Source organism: Podarcis melisellensis (assembly GCF_964234715.1).
Source record: "Podarcis melisellensis genome assembly, chromosome: 8".
NCBI classification, from domain to species: Eukaryota; Metazoa; Chordata; class Lepidosauria; order Squamata; family Lacertidae; genus Podarcis; species Podarcis melisellensis.
In genome coordinates this window covers 34,612,957-34,632,859 of record NC_138540.1, presented here as the reverse complement: position 1 = coordinate 34,632,859, position 19,903 = coordinate 34,612,957, and the positions used below count along the sequence as shown (strand labels likewise).

The window sequence follows — 19,903 nt, the reverse complement described above, 5'->3', positions numbered from 1 at the left end:
GTGAGAGCTTTGCTAATTGGACCATGGTGATTTCAACTCCTTCCCGCCATCCTTCTCTATCTCCCGCCCCTCCTCATCCCACTCTTTTAGTAAAATCCATATGAAAGAGACGTATCCTTAGACAACTGGCTATGTATTTTTAAATTAAAACTGCGAAAGGGTGGTGGGGCTGTTCGTGATCTAGAAATATGCAGTGAACACATTATTTTGCAGATTATGCTCTGTGGTTGGGCTCAATCGGTGAAGCAGCAATGTGATGCCACTTTGTTAAACTGGCTCTGCATGTATCCCAAACTGCCTGGCCACAGCCTTCTCCTGCGGCTGCTCCCTTTCTGACTTCCACCCATGGGCACCATCTTCTAACATGTTTACCACCTAAATTGTCATGTTGGAGGTGAGAAGGATATATAGAACTAACAGTGGCTTTGCCGTTGGCCCTTGTTGGCAGTGCCCTTCGGTTAGTAAGGGCTGGCTGTGGCCCACTGTGCTCGGCCCGTCTATTCAAACTGGACCTCCATCTTGTAAAGGCTCATCACTAATGATGCTCATTTTGCCCTTTTGATCCAGAGACTCCAGCTCACCCTCTGCCATGGTAGGAGGGAGCCCCTTCCCTTGCCCAACATGGGTATGATTGAAGTGGCACAGATTCAGATTTGATGCTAGGGAATACACATTGTCGTCTTAGGTTGAACAATTGAGCAGCCCCATTTATTTGAAGTCATTAAGAAATGCAGATGTACCATAGCCTGGGCCCAGTATTCTGGAGCCTGAGTTGGAAGGATCGTAGCTGTGTAGAATAACATACGTTTTGCATGTAGAAGGCCCTGGATTCAGTTTCTGGCATCTCTAATTAAGAGGGGTCTGCATGTTAAGAAAGTCTCTGGAGAGCTGCTGCAACTTAGTGCCCTCTGCATGTTGCAGATTGCAACTTACATCATCCCACACTTTGGGCTATGCTGGCTAGGGTCTGATGGGAGCTGTAGTTCACAACATCTGGAATGCACCACATTGCTCATCCCTGGAGCAGACAATACTAGGCTAAACCAATGGGCAGAGCATGCCTGTCTGGCATAAAGGCAGCTTTCTGTGTTGCACTGGAAGCTCTGCTTCCTTGTGACCAAACAGCCCTTCAGCCTAATGAGAATCAAGTGTTTTGGGAGCCTGGATGTGGTGTCTCCCTGTAGAAAAGCATCCCCCTCGCAGCTCTCCAGTCATATGGCTACATTTATCAAAATAGCATGCAAGGAATGTTCAGTAACTCTCACAACATGTCCTTTTGAAAAATTACCCTTCTGCATTTTTTGCTCTGTGTATCTATAATATACACGTTCGCGCATACAAACACAGTGGCATATTGGGTCCTGTGTGTCATCCCTAGAGTCTGAACAGACTGGCTGTATCCCTAGAGGAAAGATGTGGGAAACATGTTGCTTTGTTTTCATACCGGGGCCTCTGGGAACATTTCTAACGAAAGAACAGACCCCTTCTTAGTCATGATCGGTCTGGATGGAAGAGGGCTGTTGGGGAATATGCTTCCAACCATAGCTTTTCAGTGTTGATGAGCTCTACACACACACACACACACACACACACACACACACACACACCTTTTAAAATCCACCTAGAGAACAGGAGAGCCCTGAAAGAACTTAGCTGATTGGAGGCTAGTTTTAATTTGTCGAGAAAAGGGATCCCCTCCCTTCTCCTCTTTGAAACATTTTCAGACTTTGGGGAGTCTGCCCAGGAGTATATCAAAAAACTTTGAGCAGTTCTGGCTGCCTCTGTTCTACTTGCCTCCTCCTGTGCTGACCTGGTAATGTTTAAAGTATATTTGTTCTCTCTCTCCCCTTCTCTTTCCCCCCACCCGCTTATTCCTCCCTCCCACCACCTTCCGCTGCCTCTGATGTGTGCTGTCTGTTAGATCCCTCGAAGGATGGGCATGCTCAGTAGCTGGCTCTGCAGGGGGCATAGAGGACAGCCACACTGCAGAAGGGATCACAGCAGACGCTTAATGACACACAGTACCTCCCGTGCCAGTGGTGGAGGGAGCAACTGAACATAAATGTTTTGGCTACTGATGTGGGAAGCCAACCCATTGTCCATAGTCATGCACATGAAGGTGCTTAAGGGAGCCTTTTTTGTTGTTGTTGTCGTTGAGAAGATTTGTTTCACTTTTGCAAACCTTGGTGCTCCTCGGAATGTGGACATCTCTCTGTCTTGTGCCTGGGTTGTGAGTGTCCTTTTGGCTATGTAAGTGATGCCATTCACAGCTAGAACCGCAGGAGTAAGGGTGGTTGATATTGGTCTTCTTTATGCACACAAGTTGCGATCCTTAAGTGACTCCAACCAAACAAATCTGATTGAATATTTTGGTATAAATGGTGTGACCGTCTGGTAGTAGTCCTGTTGGGCTTCCACTACATTAAGTCATCAGGCCATAAAGATGGTGCAGTTTCACACAAAGTCTATAAAGATTTTAATCCTTGGAGTCTTCTTGTGAGAATAGCTAAATCTGCAGGTTAATTGTTGCATAGTGTGTGCTTTCTTTGAGCAGGAAAAACCATTACCAAAATCTAACAGTGGTTAGCGTGAAGTAATTGCACCTAAATTAGATTATTATTATTAATAATAATATAGTTTGTCCTTTTGGTGTTGTCAGTTATCATTTGCAAAGGTACATTCCATTTAAATAGAAATGCTTGAATTAAAGTCCATTCATACCATTTCCTTAATGGGCTAACATTCCAATCCTAAATACATTTAATAGGAAGTAAGTTGTGGTGCATTTCAGTTTCTGTTTGCCTTCCAAATGCTAATTGACACAACCTATGCATTAATGCATTAATGTATTACTGTATTACCTCAGATTGAATGCATATGCATTACGTGTTAGTAGTCTTCAGGGACACATGTATGTGGTGCCTGTTAAGTGAGAACTTCTTAAGCCTTGTGAATTCACCTGGGGCGGATTGTGAATAGCCCGTAGGGTGCAAACAGTTCACCAAGCTGTCCACCCCACTCTTTCTTCACACTGCAGAATCTACATGGCTTTTTTGCATTCTCCAATGTTGAGTCTCCAGGAACAATTGAGGGGAATGCAAGATGAGGGACTTATAAAGGACCAATTTATGCCCTCAATTTATATGCTTGTAGGATTTTTGAACTGTTTGAGGAAGGTTATTTTAGCATTTAATGTTAACATTATTCAGAACTGAAGACACTGAGCAATTCTTAGGAAAGCCTCACATTACAAAACTTGTGCACAGATGTTGCTTCTGTGTAGGAAAGATGCATCCTGGGACAGGCATATATGACAATCGCATGTCATGTTTTCCCTCTATGTGCAACTATAGTGTCCCAGAATGCGTACCTATAGGTCACATATTGGTTTAATATTGAGGTATGAACGAGTCTTTTGGCTGCACCCACAACCTCTTTGTTCCTCCCTTTATATGAACAAGTGAAGAAAGCTGAAACTCTTAAGTTAGCCATGGTTTCCTATTTCTGGGAAACTGGCTAATGGTTTGAAACAAGACAATATATTGAATATGGTTTGAAGTTTGTGTCATATTGTGGCTTTTATGAAGTTGTTAACCATAGTTTCCCAGTTTGGATGAAATGGGAAACTGTAGTTAATTTAAGAGTTCCTGCTTTGTTCAGTCCTGCTCCACAGGGAGGAGCCAAGGGCCTGCAGGTATGCCAGCAAGGCTCTTTCATATTTTTACTCATTCAGCTGAAATATGATAGTCCAATCCAGCCTATAGAGTAAAAAATCTGCAGGTGTAATTATTTGCAAATGACTGGCCATGAGCAGGATCCATACGATATACTGTTTCCAGCAAGGAATTTCCTTCCATATGGAAATATTGTAGCTTTGGAATGGATCCTAAAATTGGGATAGTCAGTGTTGGCTGGTGAACATTATCCTTGGTTTCTTGATTGTTTATTAAACAGCCTTCCATTGTTCCTGGTTACTTCAGCTTCTTGCAATTTTAGAAGATGCCATTTGCTAAAATAAGTTAATTTTCCTGGAGATATTCATTGATTGTGTCAAATGTCTGAAGAACTCTTTAGTCTAATAGTTGTATGTGGTAGCAGTTGAGGCTGTTGCTTGAAAGCAGTAACTTTTGTAATAGCATCTAGGCATTAAGGCAGATAAAAATAAAATGTGTAACAGATTTGTTTTTGAAGTATTACATGCAAATGATCAGCAGGAACATATTTTCTGGACTCCACAGCTGAATGTGTGAATTAATTATGGACACATTAAGAACTCTGAATCTCTCTCCAGTGTTTTTTTCTTCTTTAATGCATATTTCAAATTGTTGCTCCTTTTAAATGTACAGTTTTGGGGGGGCTCATCACAGTTAGCATACTTTAGTAGTTCATGCAATCTACAGGTTTAAATATGTTAACTGAGATCCAAAGCGTTGTGTAACGGGTATTATGTTTGCAAAAGGATTTTTGACCTTGTGTTTCTCTAATGTCATGCTGTATTGCAAACTTTTGAAGGTGGGAGGAATCTTTGAATCTTTCCTATAGCATGAAGTCACAAGGCGTCCTTTGCCAAGTCACTCTATCTCAGTCACTCCATCTGCAATGTGGGGGATAATAATATTTTACAGGGTTGTTGAAAGTATTACAGATGGATAAGGCATGCCAAACCCTTTGAACACTTGAAAGTGCTATACAAAATATTATGTATTGGTACTTTCTGATATAGTATGGTCAAAGGGGAGTGAGGGAAATGGTGAAAGTCCTGCTGGAAGTGCCCAAACCTTTGGGGGTTTTAATATATTTTGGGTCCTGGCTGTAAACTTTACTGGGATTAGAGTGGGTTGGTTTTCAAATCAAGGCAATTTAAGTCATCAATGGAAAAGTTTGACTGAATAATACATTTCACTCAAATTTCTCATTTTGAAAACCTTATATTTCTTGAGCTGTTTGACATGTTAATTGGCAGCGATAACAATGGTTTGCCACTAAGGAAATCCTTTGTACAACTTTAAAACACCACCCAAATCTTTTAGCCATGCAGCTCTCATGCCCTTTGTACTGAAGAATGAGATCTGCTAAATTTCTATATGGCTTTCTCTGTATTCTTAGCAAGGTCACTTTCTTGAAGGCTAAGGACCAAACAGGATGTGACATCAGGGGATCTCTGACTGGGCTGCAGACACATTGGTTTGGCGACTGTGAAAACAGGATGCTGGTCTAAATGGCCTGATCCATTGGCCTGATCCAGCAACCTCTTCTTACTTTCTTATGTTAAGATTGGCTGTCAATAGGGATGGGCGAGCAAGCCTACAGTGCATACAGCTCATGTTGCCCATACCTTCCCCACCCCTTAACTTAATTGAAAGAGGCAGCTATTTACTGTATATGGAAAGATACAGACAGACACAACTGCCCTCTCTGATTAAAGGAATGGGGATACCTCTTTGTGTAGGACACAGCAGACCCTCCAAGTGTCCCTATTTTCCAGGGATGTCCCTGATTTAGAGAAGCCATCCTGGTTTCTGATTTTATCCTGGAATGTCCCACTTTTCCTTTGGATGTCCCTGTTTTCATTGGATAAATGTTGGAGGGTGTGGAGTTATTCAACTCCCAAGTCGTCTGAAGGCAATTCTGTATAGGGAAGGTTTTTTTAAAAAAATGTTTAATGTTTTATTATGTTGTTATATGTGTTGGAAGCTGCCCAGAGTAGCTGGGGCAACCCAGTACAGTGTGTGGGGTATAAATAGTAAAATTATCATTATGGAATGGGACGCCCCTATTTTCATCAGAGAAATGTTGGGAGGGTATGGCAGAGCAGTCTGTGCGCATGGTGTTAGGCATGCAGACTTCACTTCTAGCTGTACACATCTTGCCATTGTTCCACACTGGAACAAAGTTCATTGTTTAAAATATTAACTGTACCACCCAGTCACACTGTGTGTGTTCTTTTCCTGTTGTTATCTGTGCATATTTGTTCAGAGCAAATATTATTTTGCTTTGCTTCTTTATCTACTCTGGGAGTGAAACATAATTTCCCTTAATATATTCAGTCACATTTTCCTTTTTTGCATTTTATCCCCCCCCCCATCCCTTTTCATTTACTACTTTGGTAATGGCTGCTCAGTTTCACTGACATTTTTATAGCTGCTATGACAACATTCTCCTTTTGCATGATACATTCATAATCGGCCGTGATCACAGCTTCATATTGCTTCTGCTCCCTCCTAACCACGTTAAGATTCCTTCCAGCCCTCCAACCCAATTTTCATGTGCAGTTGTGATTACACCTGTTTAAACATTTTCCTGGTGGTTTCATATTTGCACATAAATGCAGGGGGTGGGGGGGGGAAGGCGGAGTGGCTGATGAAACACCTTTTCTGTAATCAGGTTTGAGTCTTCAGTGTGACGAGTCTGAAGTTAGCATAAGCACATATCTCCGCATCAATGTGGGGTGTTTCGACATCTGCTAACTAGTATGGCAGAACAGAGACTTTCCCTTAACGTTTGCTGAGTTTTCTCTTATTACTTTTTTTAAAAAAACAAACAAACCAAGAATGTGTTAACCTATTCTTTTTTACTTCCACTATTTACTATGAAAATTATGGGTTGCTGGGGAGGATGAAAGAGATGCTTTCTGCAAGTTTCGTTATCACTATCAAAGCTATGTGACTATAAATCATACGTTTCTTCATAAGCCCCACAACTCACCAGCTGGGAAGGGAGGTGGATTCTTATCATGAGGGATTTGCACTGGAACCTGCAAGGGGAAAAATAACTTGCAACTTCTCCTTTGCTGGTTTCCAGCAAGACTTTCTGTTCAACACAGAGAAAAGCAGCTGTGTCTCATTTGTGAAGTTCTGCTTACAGTAAGGCAGGCGGGGGGAATCTTTGGCCCTCCGGTTGTTGTTGGAGCTCAGCTTCCGTCAGCCCCAGTCAGCATGCTCAATGAGCAGAGGTTATGAGAGCTGTGCTTCAGAAACATCTGCAGGGCTGCAGGTTGTCAGTCTCTGGCTCGAGAAATGGCTACTCTACGTGTCCAGAAAGATGACATAGTAGAACCCTGTTTGGAAAGTTTGGAATTCCACAATGTAGAGTGAGAATGGCACATTTCTCTCTTACACACATATACAGTGGTACCTCGGGTTAAGTACTTAATTCGTTCTGGAGGTCCATTCTTAACCTGAAACTGTTCTTAACCTGAAGCACCACTTTAGCTAATGGGGCCTCCGGCTGCCAGAGCATGATTTCTGTTCTCATCCTGAAGCAAAGTTTTTAACCTGAGGTACTATTTCTGGGTTAGCGGAGTCTGTAACCTGAAGAGTATGTAACCTGAAGCGTATGTAACCCGAGGTACCACTGTAGACTTGTATGTGCACCCCACGCCCCCGTAGCCCACAAGTCTACAACTGCTCTTGAACTGGCAAATAATGAGGTGTCAGGTGGGGAGTTCTACAATAAATCTCTGCTTAGCTCTGGTCAAGTGAGGGTACCACAGAGAGATTAGTCTCACCCACCAAGGAAGTCTCCTTGCACCATTAGGGCAGAGCCCGTCAGGTGATATTCCCTGTCCCCTATAAAAGCCTCTGGGTCACACTTGCTCTCCAGTCTGAGCAAACAAGAGACCCATTCTTAATAACTGGGGACCATCTTCTCTGTCCTCCCCTCCACCTTTTCCCTTGTCCCACCCAGTCAATGGTACAGAACAGCCGTATCCAAATTTGGACGTTTTATGAGGATGAGTAAAGATTTCTTATGTTGTTGTTACAACCATTATACTAAAGCAAGAGAATTTTCAGCCTGCAACTTGGCTGAGCACTCAGCAGCAAACAAAAAATGTTTGGATGCTAGTTATAGACCCGAATTTATATTGTAGTTTTAATTCTCTTGGTGTCAATTTGCTGTATCGTCTTTAATTAAAGGTCAACAGAAATTGAACTGCAAACCTCGGGGAGACTTTAAACTGGTCCTTTAAGCTACGAGGCTGCCTGTTAGAGATGGTCTTTACTGCGTTTTTTTTTATTATTCTATTGCTGCCAAACTCATTGTGTGCAAGTTAAAGTAGAATGTTGCTCTCGGTTTGCAGGCAAGGCTGGCCAGTGCTTCTGATCAATCAAGGAGCTTTTCTCCTTAGTCAATTTTACTTGCCCCCCTTCCACTTTCAGTCATGAACAGTTGATAAAGACCTGATGCATGGAGGCTGCTTCATTCTTTCTAACGCTATCGAGAGTTGGCAAGAATTGCCATCCAATTTACTCTTTCGAGTAATTTCAAAACCTGTTTTAACGAACAAAGTGATTTAAAGAAGAAACAGTTGTTTGTAGGTCAGGGAAACATGCCAGTTTAGCCCAAAGGTCATGGCCTTCTGAAGAGTAGATGAAAATCAATGCTAGTTTGCACCACTGGTCATCAGATTTCTCAGAGGCAACCTGCATAGCTAGTTAGAGAAAGCGCTCCTGAAACAGTATCGCTTCAAAGTGCAGCAGCCTGGGTAATTGAATGTTTTCCAATGTGACCCTACATATACAACAAAAACAAGCCCTCTTGCATGTAGAAATCTAGAAACCTTTCTCCCTGGGCTGCTGCTTTTCAACAGCCAAAGGCTTTTTTTACATGAAGGGGCATTCAGACACCTTGATATACATGACTGCGCTGTCAGTAGGATGATGTCCACTTTCGGACTCAATAGGCAGGGACTTCATGGTATCTTGCCTCCTCTTCCTGTCCTCCAGATCTTCCCAGCCTCCAGTAAGCTAGGTCAGTTCTTTATCTTCTCTGGGAGCAAATTTCTTTAATAGTTTAGTCTGTGGGTTTGTTCTTTTTATCCTTGTTTTGTTTGGCATAGTATTGGGGTTGCGAGTGTGTTATCTGGTGAGATTGCTATATTGTTTATTGATATCCCTGGGTTTTTTGTCCTGACATTCTCCTCCTTCTTTCCCAGGTGTGTGTGTGTGTGTGTGTGTATATGTGTGTGTGTGTGTGTGTGTGTGCGTGCATGCACGCACGCACGCACGCACGCACGCGCACACACACACACACACACAGTTTTAAAAAGTTTATCTCCCTGGTTTTCCCCTTGTAATTCCTTTTGTTGTTGTTCCTCCCACAGTGGTCTTGCCCTGTGGTAGGGGGCTAAAGCAGTTCACATCGGCTCTGGCAGCTCCCACACCTACTCAATCAAGCAGGACCTATATTTTTGAGGTGCTCTGAGTGTGCTGGTGGTTGTGGCGGGTCCCATCTCCTTAATTTCAAATGGGACTGCCATTTTTACTCGGCACGTTGTTCTTATGTACTGAAGTGGTGCAGTCCTGTTGAGGGTTGTACCATAATCTTTCTCCGTGGTTAGGCTCTACATTGAACAAGAGATTCATTATACCTGGAGTGTATAAATGGTTCCAAAGACAAACGCGCTCTGAACAGAAGTGTGGGAGAAAAGCTGTCTCCGTATGAAAACAGCACATTTATGTTGGCATAAGGGTTTGCAGGCTAGAACCCACTTTCTCAGATGCTAGCACAACTCTAGTAGTCTACGGAGGCTTATGCTAGAATACATTTGTTAGACTTTAAGGTGCCACAATACTCTGTTGCTCTCGCTGTAACAGACTTAAACAGCTATCCTCCTGGAAAATATCTACATATGGTTTGTTTTTTGTTTAAAAATGCCTGTCATAAACTTGTAAACATCATGGACTGAAACTTTAAAATACATCCAGAATGAGAAGGTAAGAGGCTACTGCATGTTGCATTTATCAGTTACGTTTCTCCACCACCATCCATAGCGAGGGCTCTGGGGTCTTTGTTTCCATATCTGAAATGGATGGCGACTGAAGCCCAAGGAAACCAGTAATGGTGTTTTTCATAGGCCTCCTCCCCTAACCCAGTCACTTCCGCATGCCTCCTCTTCTGCACCCTTTCTTGGTTTTGTTTTTGAATTCACCCATGAACGACTCCTTGCCTTGTGGGGAGGAGTTGAGTGTCTCTGCCTCCTGTCTCCTGTAGGTGCAGCCCCAGCCCCAGCCCCAAATGGTGAGGTCTTGCATTCTTTTCCAGCTCCTGGATTACTGGAGAGGAGGATTATGAAAAATGCTATTACAGGTAGGAGATGTAACATGGTATTCATGTTTAAAAGAGCCCTCAGACCATTCTCCCTTCAAAAGCAAGCTTCACCATAATCGTGAAATGATTATTTTTTTTATAAAAAAGTGAACCCTAGATCCTAAGACTCTAAAACTCTTTTGCTGCTATGGGTTGGACCTAGTCATGCATTCAAATATGACCAGCTCTGGATCGCTTTGCATCTGTAGCGCCTGGGCTTATGATTCAGGTCAAAGAACAAAGACTTAAATATATGTTAACAGGACATTTTAGTTTTTGTAGCATTGTCAGTTAGCTTTAAGAATGCTGTTTTCATATGTTTTGAAATGGGAGATGCTAAAATGAAAAGCTTCCATGATGAAAGTGTTGTACACACAGAAACACCTACATCCTTTCTCTCTGTGTGCTTTGGCTGATATAAAGAGGTGGCATGGAGAAACCCATTCATGTTTCACATGCATACACAAGTACACATTGCTCTGGGACCCAAGGTACCTTTATGTGAGTATTTAAGAATACAAGAAGAGCCACACTGGATCAGGCCAATGGCCCATCCAGTATTCTGTTCTCACAGGGGCCAAACAGATTTCCATAGGAAACCCACACTTGCACAAGGAGAAGGGGATGATTTCTGCTGCCCTCTCCTGTTGCAGCCTCCTGCACTCGTGGCCATGCTGTTCCGAATGATCCCTCAACCCCTCCTTAGGGGCAGAGTGTGTGGGTGCAAAGAGAAGTGGGAGGATGTGAGAGAGCCACTTTTTATGATTTAAATTTAATTCTGTTAGTTGAAGAGAAGTTAAGACCCAAGGCAAGTCCATGACCTTTGTGCATTTTCTCTCTTTTAAATAATAAATAATCACACACCTCCCCATCCTGGAACAGCTATAACTTCAGATTTAAGTTTAATTCATATTGCAAAGCCAAAGCAAAACATACCCAACTGCACCATACCATGTTGCTGAGTTGTTATGTAACAAATGTGGATTTCTACTAGAATATTGAAAAATCAATTGAATGTTTTTATCTGTTTTTCCCTCTCTCTCTCTGTGTTAATGCATCTTTTAAAAGCCACTAATTACTTATATACCCAAAAGTAAGAAATGTTTAAAATATACAGCCCAGCAGTTAAATATGTTAATAGGGAATTATTAAAGTGAAGTGTGGATTCTTGTCATGAGCCTTAATAGTTCCTCTAAATCTGTTTTGATTTATTGAGTCAATGTGGGAGGCATTAATATCTCTTGTCACAGCCTGTAACTCTTGCAGATTTTCCAGGTTTCAACTTAGGGTCCACTTGGAGCTATTAGTCTCAAATGGCGCAAAGAGGGGTTCTGTACTTGAGCGCCAAGCTTTTCCTGCCAAAAGCCCTTAGGAAACCTTTGGTTTTAACCCCCTCCCATCCAAAAGGCAAACCTTGCTGCACCTGCAGAGTAACCTAGGTCGGGGAAAAGGGGTTTTTAAGTGCAAGCCAGGGGTTTTAAATAAACATCTTACATGTCACCCCACCTAACTAAAATATTTAGTGGCTCTAAAACTCCCCCTGGTATTGGAGACTTTGACTCTTTTGCCCCTGGAGAGGGTCTGGTACTGGAAATCCTTGTGCTTAGAAATACCAACATGAACACTTCTCAAATCTTTCAAGCAACTGCCCTCTCAGGAGGTGCTTTGGCTTGCCAAAGTTTAGGCAACATAGACAGTTATGCTACTTTTATAGCAAGTGCTCAGTTTTTCATGGTTATCTGCACCTGGGAAGAAGAAAAGCCTCATTTTTTTTTCAATTCTTCATCTCCCTTTCACTGTGTAATACGAACAGAACTCACTGCAACATCCTGGACACAGGGTGGAGTCGATATTGTTTGTACAGTCTCTCTCTCTCTCTCTCTCTCTCTCTCTCTCTCTCTCTCTCTCTCTCTCTCTCTCTCTCTCTCTCTCTCCCTCCCTCCCTCCCTCCCTCCCCCTCTCTCTCCACCCCCCCTTGTAGGATAAATATGTCTTCTGTTTTTCACATTGTTAGACAGTTCCTAGAAGACATTGGTTAATTTACATTACAGAAGCTCTGAAACTGTGAATTGCTGCATTAGTTCCTTACTTTCTCGATGAAAACATCTTCCTTGATGAAAGGGCAGCTTAAATGAAACTGGTAAATGTCCAGGTTGGGTCTTAATTGGGTACAAACAAGGTGCAGGGGTGTATTGATACATTTTGAAGTGCAGGAGCTCATCATGAAAGCCCTCATAGCCAATGGATTAGGAGTCCAGTGGATTAGGATTAGCCAAGATTTATATAATAGTGTGCTGGCAAGGGTGGTGTGTTGGTTAGGATGTAGGACTTTGGTTGTAGGGACCTGGGTTCACATTCCTGATCAGCTGTGAAGTTCACTGGGTATACTTGTTCCAGTCACTGTGAGCCTAGCTTATCAAACAAAGGGCTCATGTGCCAGGCCAGATTTGTTGTCCAATGCCCCCTCTCATGTTTACATCATCATCAGATGACAGCATCACTTCTGTTGTAAACAGAGAGGAAAGTATCCTGGCTACACGCTCCCAGGCTGCTTCTCCAGTGATTAGGAGGCTCCTCACTGTGGCTTTCTGACCCCTGTAAGAAGTTTTGTCTTTTGACTCCACAGCTTTGAAAATCTGAATTTTCTTCATGTGAGTGGATTAAAAAAGATTGGGTTCTTTGAGTTGATGGAATGATTAAATATTTGTCTTGTTTAGCAGGTGCATGCATGGGAAATGCAATTAGAATGATGAAAAATACAAAAAGATCACACTGGGGAAAATACGTAACAGTATACTGGGAGATGTATCACAGTCACAGTCTCTCTTAGAAAGAAATACAACTAGAAGACATTTCCATTTGAGTGTCCAAATGCCTATAACACCCCCACCCACCCACCCCTGCTGTACTGTTCAAGATACAAATGATGTAGTGCATACATTGTAGTGCAAACAGTGAGGAGTCAAATAGATGAGAACACATATGACCCTCTTGTTTTATTCAATGTAGATTCTCCATTGGGACATGACAAATGCAAGCAGTTGTTGTCCATTTCTTACTTTAATCACATGTATGGACTTAAACAGATTATAGCTCCCATCTCTCCCTAAACTGCCATCTGGCAGTCTGCTTTTCCTCTTTACATGTTTGCTCTCCCCTAACCCTGGAGGAAATACAGATTCTTCCCTTGATCTCCAGGCATGTTCTACCAAACTTTCTTGCTCCACAAGGCAAGTATGCTGCCTAGTTGCAAAGATGGTCTCTGCAGACACAGAATCTTCTGGCTGACACTGATTTGTTAGGGATGCAAATGGCCAGATCAATGACTGATGGGAAGTTTACAAGGCTATTAGCCACAAAGGTGCTATGTCTCCACGGTTGGAGGCAGCAATACTTCTTAGAGCAGGGGTCAGCAAACTTTTTCAGCAGGGGGCCGGTCCACTGTCCCTCAGACCTTGTGGAGGGCCAGACTATATTTTGAAAATAAAAATAAAAGTGAATGAATTCCTATGCCCCACAAATAACCCAGAGATGCATTTTCAATAAAAGCACACATTCTACTCATGTAAAATCATGCTGATTCCCAGACCATCCACAGGCTGGATTTAGAAGGTGACTGGGCTGGATCCAGCCCCTGGGCCTTAGTTTACCTACCCATGTCTTAGAGTGTTATTGTGCTTGGGTCCTGCTTTTGCCTACTAAGAAATCATTGCACCATGACCCAGGGCCTGTATTGCCTCTTCTTCATTCATGCTAGGCAACTGAAGACCAGTAGCTAGTCAAATACTTTTGGAAAAGAAATTATTTTTAGAAAGTCAAGGGGATTGGTGGGGAATGCTGCTATTCAGATTTTAGGACTTGGGTAATGACACCTCTTCTGAAGAATTTAAAGGGATTCCTGGAAATAACAGATTTGGAAATGGTGTCAACTTATTATGTATATGTTGCCAAAATTTCTGCAGCTTATAAGGGGGGGGGGAGGATTTCATCTCCTTTGTTGCATTAGTTTTTTCTTTTTGTTTTTTAAGAATTTAGGACATGGCAGTAATTATGATTTTTTATTATAGGTGTACTTTTGGCTGCATGCAGCCAATTTATACTCCAAGTAGAACCATTGAAATTAACAGACCTAAATTAGTTACATACATTATTTTGACTAGGACTAACAGACTAACAGTGGCTACAACCCTTTAATTTAATATGGATTTGTGGTATTTGCTTATGTATATAGTACGTAATAACAGTCAATATATTTTTTATGTGAATAATTATTACTATGGAGAGAAAGTAACTAAATCAGTGGCCTTTCCATTTCTCCATTCCTTCTGTCATGAAGATTGCTTTGGTAAATGTGTCATTGCCACCCTAGTTGCCAGTTCTCTGCTGACCTTCCAAGATGGTTAATAGAACTTAGTTTGTGTTGCAGTGCCACAATGTTGTGTGCTTCCTCTCCCTGTTGCTACTAACAGCTATTGGTATACTGGTGGCATGGAGAAACAGAACATACTAGGTGAATGATGATAGAGAAGAGATTGTTGGGAGGGCATGTGACTGAAGTTCTTAGCAAAAGGCATGCATTTACTCTTGCATCTAGTTTGGCTTTCTAAATTTGAGGTGCTTTTCAGTTTGTAAAATGTGTATGGCATTGGTTTAAACCAAGAATGACTGTCTTGTTGGACTCTGGCTCCTATCAGCCCCGGCCAACAAGTCCCGTGTTTCAGGATGGTGGGTGTTGTAATCCTGCAAGATCTGGAGGGCTGCAGTTTAGCCACCTCTTGCCTACACTGACTTGCAGTGTCTCTCCAGGGTTTCAAGTAGGAGTTCTTCCCCTCAACTTGAGACCTTCTGCATGCAGAGGATGTGATCCATCACTGAGAGATGGTGCCTCCCTCTTATGTTCTGGAAGAAGGGACAATGCTTTTGAAGGACAGGAGAGCTCAGCAATGGCGGCGGCTGCTGAAGTTTGGTAATTCTTGGTGGCAGAGGGCTGTTATCACCATTGCACTGCTCTGATAGGGCTTGGTGTCATCCATCATTTATTTCCTACGCAAGGGTGCAGGGATATCTTGCTTCAGTTCCTGTTTGCAAAGTTCCTCAGCTCAGTTTCTTGCTCCTCTGCCAAGCTGGCAGAGCTCGAAGGTTGACTTCCTGTGCAGATGATGTAAAAGCGCCTGTGCAAATTCTTCCTCTGCAGCCACTGGGAGATAAAAGCCAGGACACTGGGGATTATAAAGAGGGAGCCAAATTATATTTATAATATTAAAGTTGAGTGCATTTGTGGTTTTGCTGTCCTCTAGGGTTTTTCATAAGTAGAAAAACATGAATTAGCATTTTCCATTTCCATATATTGACTGGAAACATAGCCTCCTCTCAATTAAGACCTATAGCTTTTGGGATGTATGCAACAATTTTATAAAATATTTACGACGAGATTTGCATTTTACATGGTATTACTCTTCTTCCTTTGGTCTCCTTGTATGTGCAGGAAAGGCTTGGGCCTAGGAGAGGAAATGCATTTTGCCTGCTGGGAGGAAAAACAAATCTAAAAATGGACTTGCGAGCAACGAGCACTGGAGAATGTCCACTGTTGATTGTGGTCTCCAGTAATTATCTAAGGTCGATTTTTGCCAACCACATATTTTGTTATATCATCTTTAAAGGCTGTGCTCCCCATGGAAATCTATTACTTTCCCCTTTAAAACAGGCATTGAAAAAGACGGTTTTCAGCTTTGTGTTAGACAGATAAGTGGAACACTTCTCTCTCCTTTCCCCCCTCCCCCCAAATGTAAATGCGTGTTGTAAAGAACATAGCTATTTCCTGGATAATTTGCAGTTGTATATTTTATGTTAATTTCGCCGAAAATATTGCACCCCTGCCAGGTTTAGTAGAGGCTCACTGTGATATGAATAATTTCTAGCAAATCATTTTTTTTCCTCATTTAAGATTTGGCACCTTTTAAAGATTTTAATAATAGCAACAAGGAAGAAGATTTAGAACAAGTGAGACGGTGTAGCGAGAGAGAGAGAAAGAGAGAGACGCACGTCGAGAGCGAATGTAAACTAGCAAGAATAATTACATAGCAAACATTTTTCCACAGATGTTTTTTTTTCCCTCCCCTTTCCTTCCTTGTAATGTAATATCTATTTACTAAACTGTTTATTTTAGGTCCTTGGTTTACAATAAAATATTTATACTTGCTTTGCTGTAATAAAAAATATTGACAAAATACTATTGAGATTTTAAAGAAGTCAATTGGTGTTTTCGCTTCCTAGGCAGCAAAGGCAGAAGACCTCTCTCTCTTTCTCCTCCGTTTATGTGTATCTTAGGCATATGTGAACCTGGTGCAGGCTTTCCCAGATGGGGCCCTCCAAATCTTAATGGACTACAGTTCCCATCATCCCTCACACTGGCTGTGCTATCTGGGAGTTGAAGTCCATCAATATGCTCCGCCTCGATCATTGAGGACTTCTGATGGGACACTTTTGAGGGTCTCCCATGCCCCTAAGCTTGGCTGGCCTTTATGAGGAGTTGAGCATTTAGAGTTCTGCCCCATGGAGCAACTTGCTGATAGATGTTCAGCAGGAGCTACCCCAACTTGTTTTTCTTAAGAAATGTTCTGAAAAATTGTATTATTCAGACAGGCCTTTCAAACTTGAAATTCTTTGCCAGCCAACTCGTACTGATGTGTCTGTTGTTTTTATTGTAATACCATGATGTTGTTTTTCTGTGATAATTTATATGGAATTGTGGTTTGTAAGTATTTAAATCAATCAATATATAGAACCAGGTTTGTGGGGAGCCTGGAAGAGATTGAGTTCTGAACTTGGAAGTAAAGGTAAAGGTAAAGGGACCCCTGACCATTAGGTCCAGTCGTGACCGACTCTGGGGTTGCGGTGCTCATTTCGCTTTATTGGCCGAGGGAGCTGGCGTACAGCTTCTGGGTCATGTGGCCAGCATGACTAAGCCGCTTCTGGCGAACCAGAGCAGCACACAGAAATGCAGTTTACCTTCCCTCTGGAGCGGTACTTATTTATCTACTTGCACTTTGACGTGCTTTCAAACTGCTAGGTTGGCAGGAGCAGGGTCCGAGCAATGGGAGCTCACCCCGTCGTGGGGATCCGAACCGCCAACCTAGGCAAGTCCTAGGCTCTGTGGTTTAACCCACAGCCCCACCCAGTTCCAAATGTCACCTTAAACTCAATGTCCTGCGATGAGAGCCTCCTGAAGCCTCCCTTCCCCATTTTACAGTAAGGGGGGGGGCGAGGACTAATACTGACTTCTTTTAGGACTGGCTGTGCATTGGAGGTGATCCTTGGTATGGGACTCTGAGGGTTCCCCTCCAACAGTCCGTACCCACCAGTGGGAACTATTTTCTCCCCGTGTTTGCCAGTGGGCAACTCTTCCCTCTAATCTTCATTCCCTTTATATTTATTTCTGCCCAGCTTTGGTTTTAAACGATATGTAGCTATAAAACTCACCAGACACTTCCAGCTTTCTTATCTTTAGTTCTTACAGTTAGAATGAACATAGAGAACAATTTTGCCCTAAAACTTAACCAGGAAATGTGGGTAAGGCAAGTATAGAATTCACATGGGTCATATATTCAAATGTCCCAAGCATGATGCTTGCTTTCCATTTTACCATATGTATATACTGTATTATTTTTTAAAGGTGTTTTGAGAAACGTATCATTTTCTCAAATGTGGATTTTCTTTGAACTACAGTCAGCCGGCAACTTACTCAGGGGTTACGTTCCGGGGATTGTGCCTAAACCAAAATGGTGTATGGTCAAAGCCCACTGGCGGTTTTCAATGGCGGGTGGGGATGCCAAAGTCATTTTCCTTGGAACCATGCACCTTTAGTTTCTAACTTTTCTTTGGCCACATATGTAAAGCTGAATGTGTGTACGTTGCAGGCTTATTGTACTATAGATCTCACATGAAGCTGCCTCCTACCTTGTCAGGTAAGTGCTCAGTGTTGTCTCCACTGACCAGTTGCACACGTCCAGATTTTTTGAGTCTTTCGAAGCCGTACCTGGAGATACTGGGAATTGAATCTGGGACTTCCTGCATGCAAAGCAGATGCTCTGCCATTGAGCCACATTATAGTTGATTTTTGTCCCCAGTCTTTAAAATGAAATGGAACTTCTCAGATTTTCTGGCCAGAAATAAATCTGATCTGTGGAGTTTAGGGTTTGAGGTATTATGTTCAAATGACATCTTTCTGTTCCCAGATTTTCATGCAATTTCTTGACAAGTGGTTTTTTTAAAACAACCTTTCAAGAAAGCCACATTTTAAAACTGAAATTTATATAGCTTTTGAAAAGTTTGTGGGTTTTTTCCCCCATGGTTGTAGTCAGGCTTTTTAAACAATGTTATATTATTTCATTATTCTGATACAGTGTGTGCAAAACAATTGAAAACATACAGGAGATTAGTGCAGGCTCGAAAAGTGAACAAAAGGGGGAGCTAAGGAATCCTTAAAAGCTGTGCTGCTTAAAGCCTCATTATGGATAACAGATGCTTCTGAATTTTCTACTTTGTCAACATACTTTTTCATGGCTGTCCTGAACCGCACTTCCCCCAGTCTAAAGGAATGTATGTTTGTTTTAAGAGCATGCATTCAATCTGGTAGACTTGGCGTGCTTGCAGAGATGAGTGGAAGTTTCTTACTGTAAGTGTCTAAACTGCAGCAAATCGCTGTTGAATAAATTCACATGATTTCTGATCAAATTAAAGTTTAAGATGGTCAAATAAATGGAAATCCTTGGTTAATAATTAATTGAAAGGCTACAGCTTTTTGGAGAGTTGGCATGAATATGGGGTTAACGTGGAGGTATGGCATTATGGTGGTTCCCCACCTACATGCTGGGCTGTTTCCAGAAAATAGTGTTGGAAACTATACCTGGCTTCAGTGTCTGTTATGTTGTGGGGTGCTGTAGGGTTCCATCTTGTTCCTGGTGCTACGTGTCATCTATATGAAGCTGTTGACAGAAGTCACTGGGATATTTGGCGTGAATTGTTCAAAGCTGATATCTCCCAGCTTTGTCATCTGAGCCAGGAGAGCCTGAACTGAAGCCTAGATGCAGTGATCAATTAGAAGAGAGTCAATAAGCTGAGGCTGAATTCTGATAAGACAGACACTGTGGGTGGGCAGTTCCCAGGTCCAGGAATTAGACAACTGCACATCCTGCTTCCCTTTTAAAAAAGTGGCAGGGAACTGGAAGTGGCCAGCAAACCAGATCTTTATCTCCCCCACTTTCCCCATGGGAAGTTGTCCAACCTGTCAAGCACCTGATGTCACAGTGACAGATGACCCATTTTCCTTTGAACAGTTAGAAATCAGATCTTTGTGGGTGAAGGCACAGGACACCTCCATACTGAGGACTGGCTCAAAGTTGCTGGGAATAGTGTTGCTTTTTGAGTTGTCGCAGTTTTGCACAAATCACATGAATTGGGGCTCAGGCAGGTGTCAGCCAGCGACACAGTTCTGATTCCTGACCCTAGTCCCTTTGTGGACTTCTTGCACATGTTGGTATTTCTCACCCTCTGTTAAGAGGAAATAGCTGCCATTCTGAATCCACATTCTGTCAACTTTTATTGTATTGGAAACAACAGGTAGCCCATTCCTTAGGCAGTGTGAATCTAGCAGACATAGGTTTAAGCTCCAGCTCTCTGCTGTCCTCGCTTAGGGCCAATCCAGATTTATGTTAAATGCACCTTTGCATTTAATCCACATGGCTTTTTTTAAAATGCAAATATCATTCAATGGAGGGGGGGCAATAATTATTGAGATTACAAGTTGTGTTATGGG

General features: G+C 42.3%; 1 protein-coding gene across 4 annotated transcripts in view; it reads left to right on the top strand.

Annotated features, from left to right (window-relative positions):
- ZNF423 (zinc finger protein 423) overlaps positions 1–19,903 on the top strand; it is a 315,709-nt gene that overhangs the window by 200,252 nt on the left and 95,554 nt on the right. For 2 of the 4 annotated variants that reach the window (XM_081923987.1, XM_081923985.1), the window contains exon 6: positions 9,994–10,089. The exons of 1 other annotated variant lie outside the window; for it this stretch is intronic. In XM_081923987.1, coding sequence (XP_081780113.1) covers positions 9,994–10,089 — 96 coding nt within the window. The remainder of the gene's footprint in view (positions 1–9,993; positions 10,090–19,903) is intronic. One more of the 4 variants, XM_081923986.1, reaches the window with a different exon arrangement.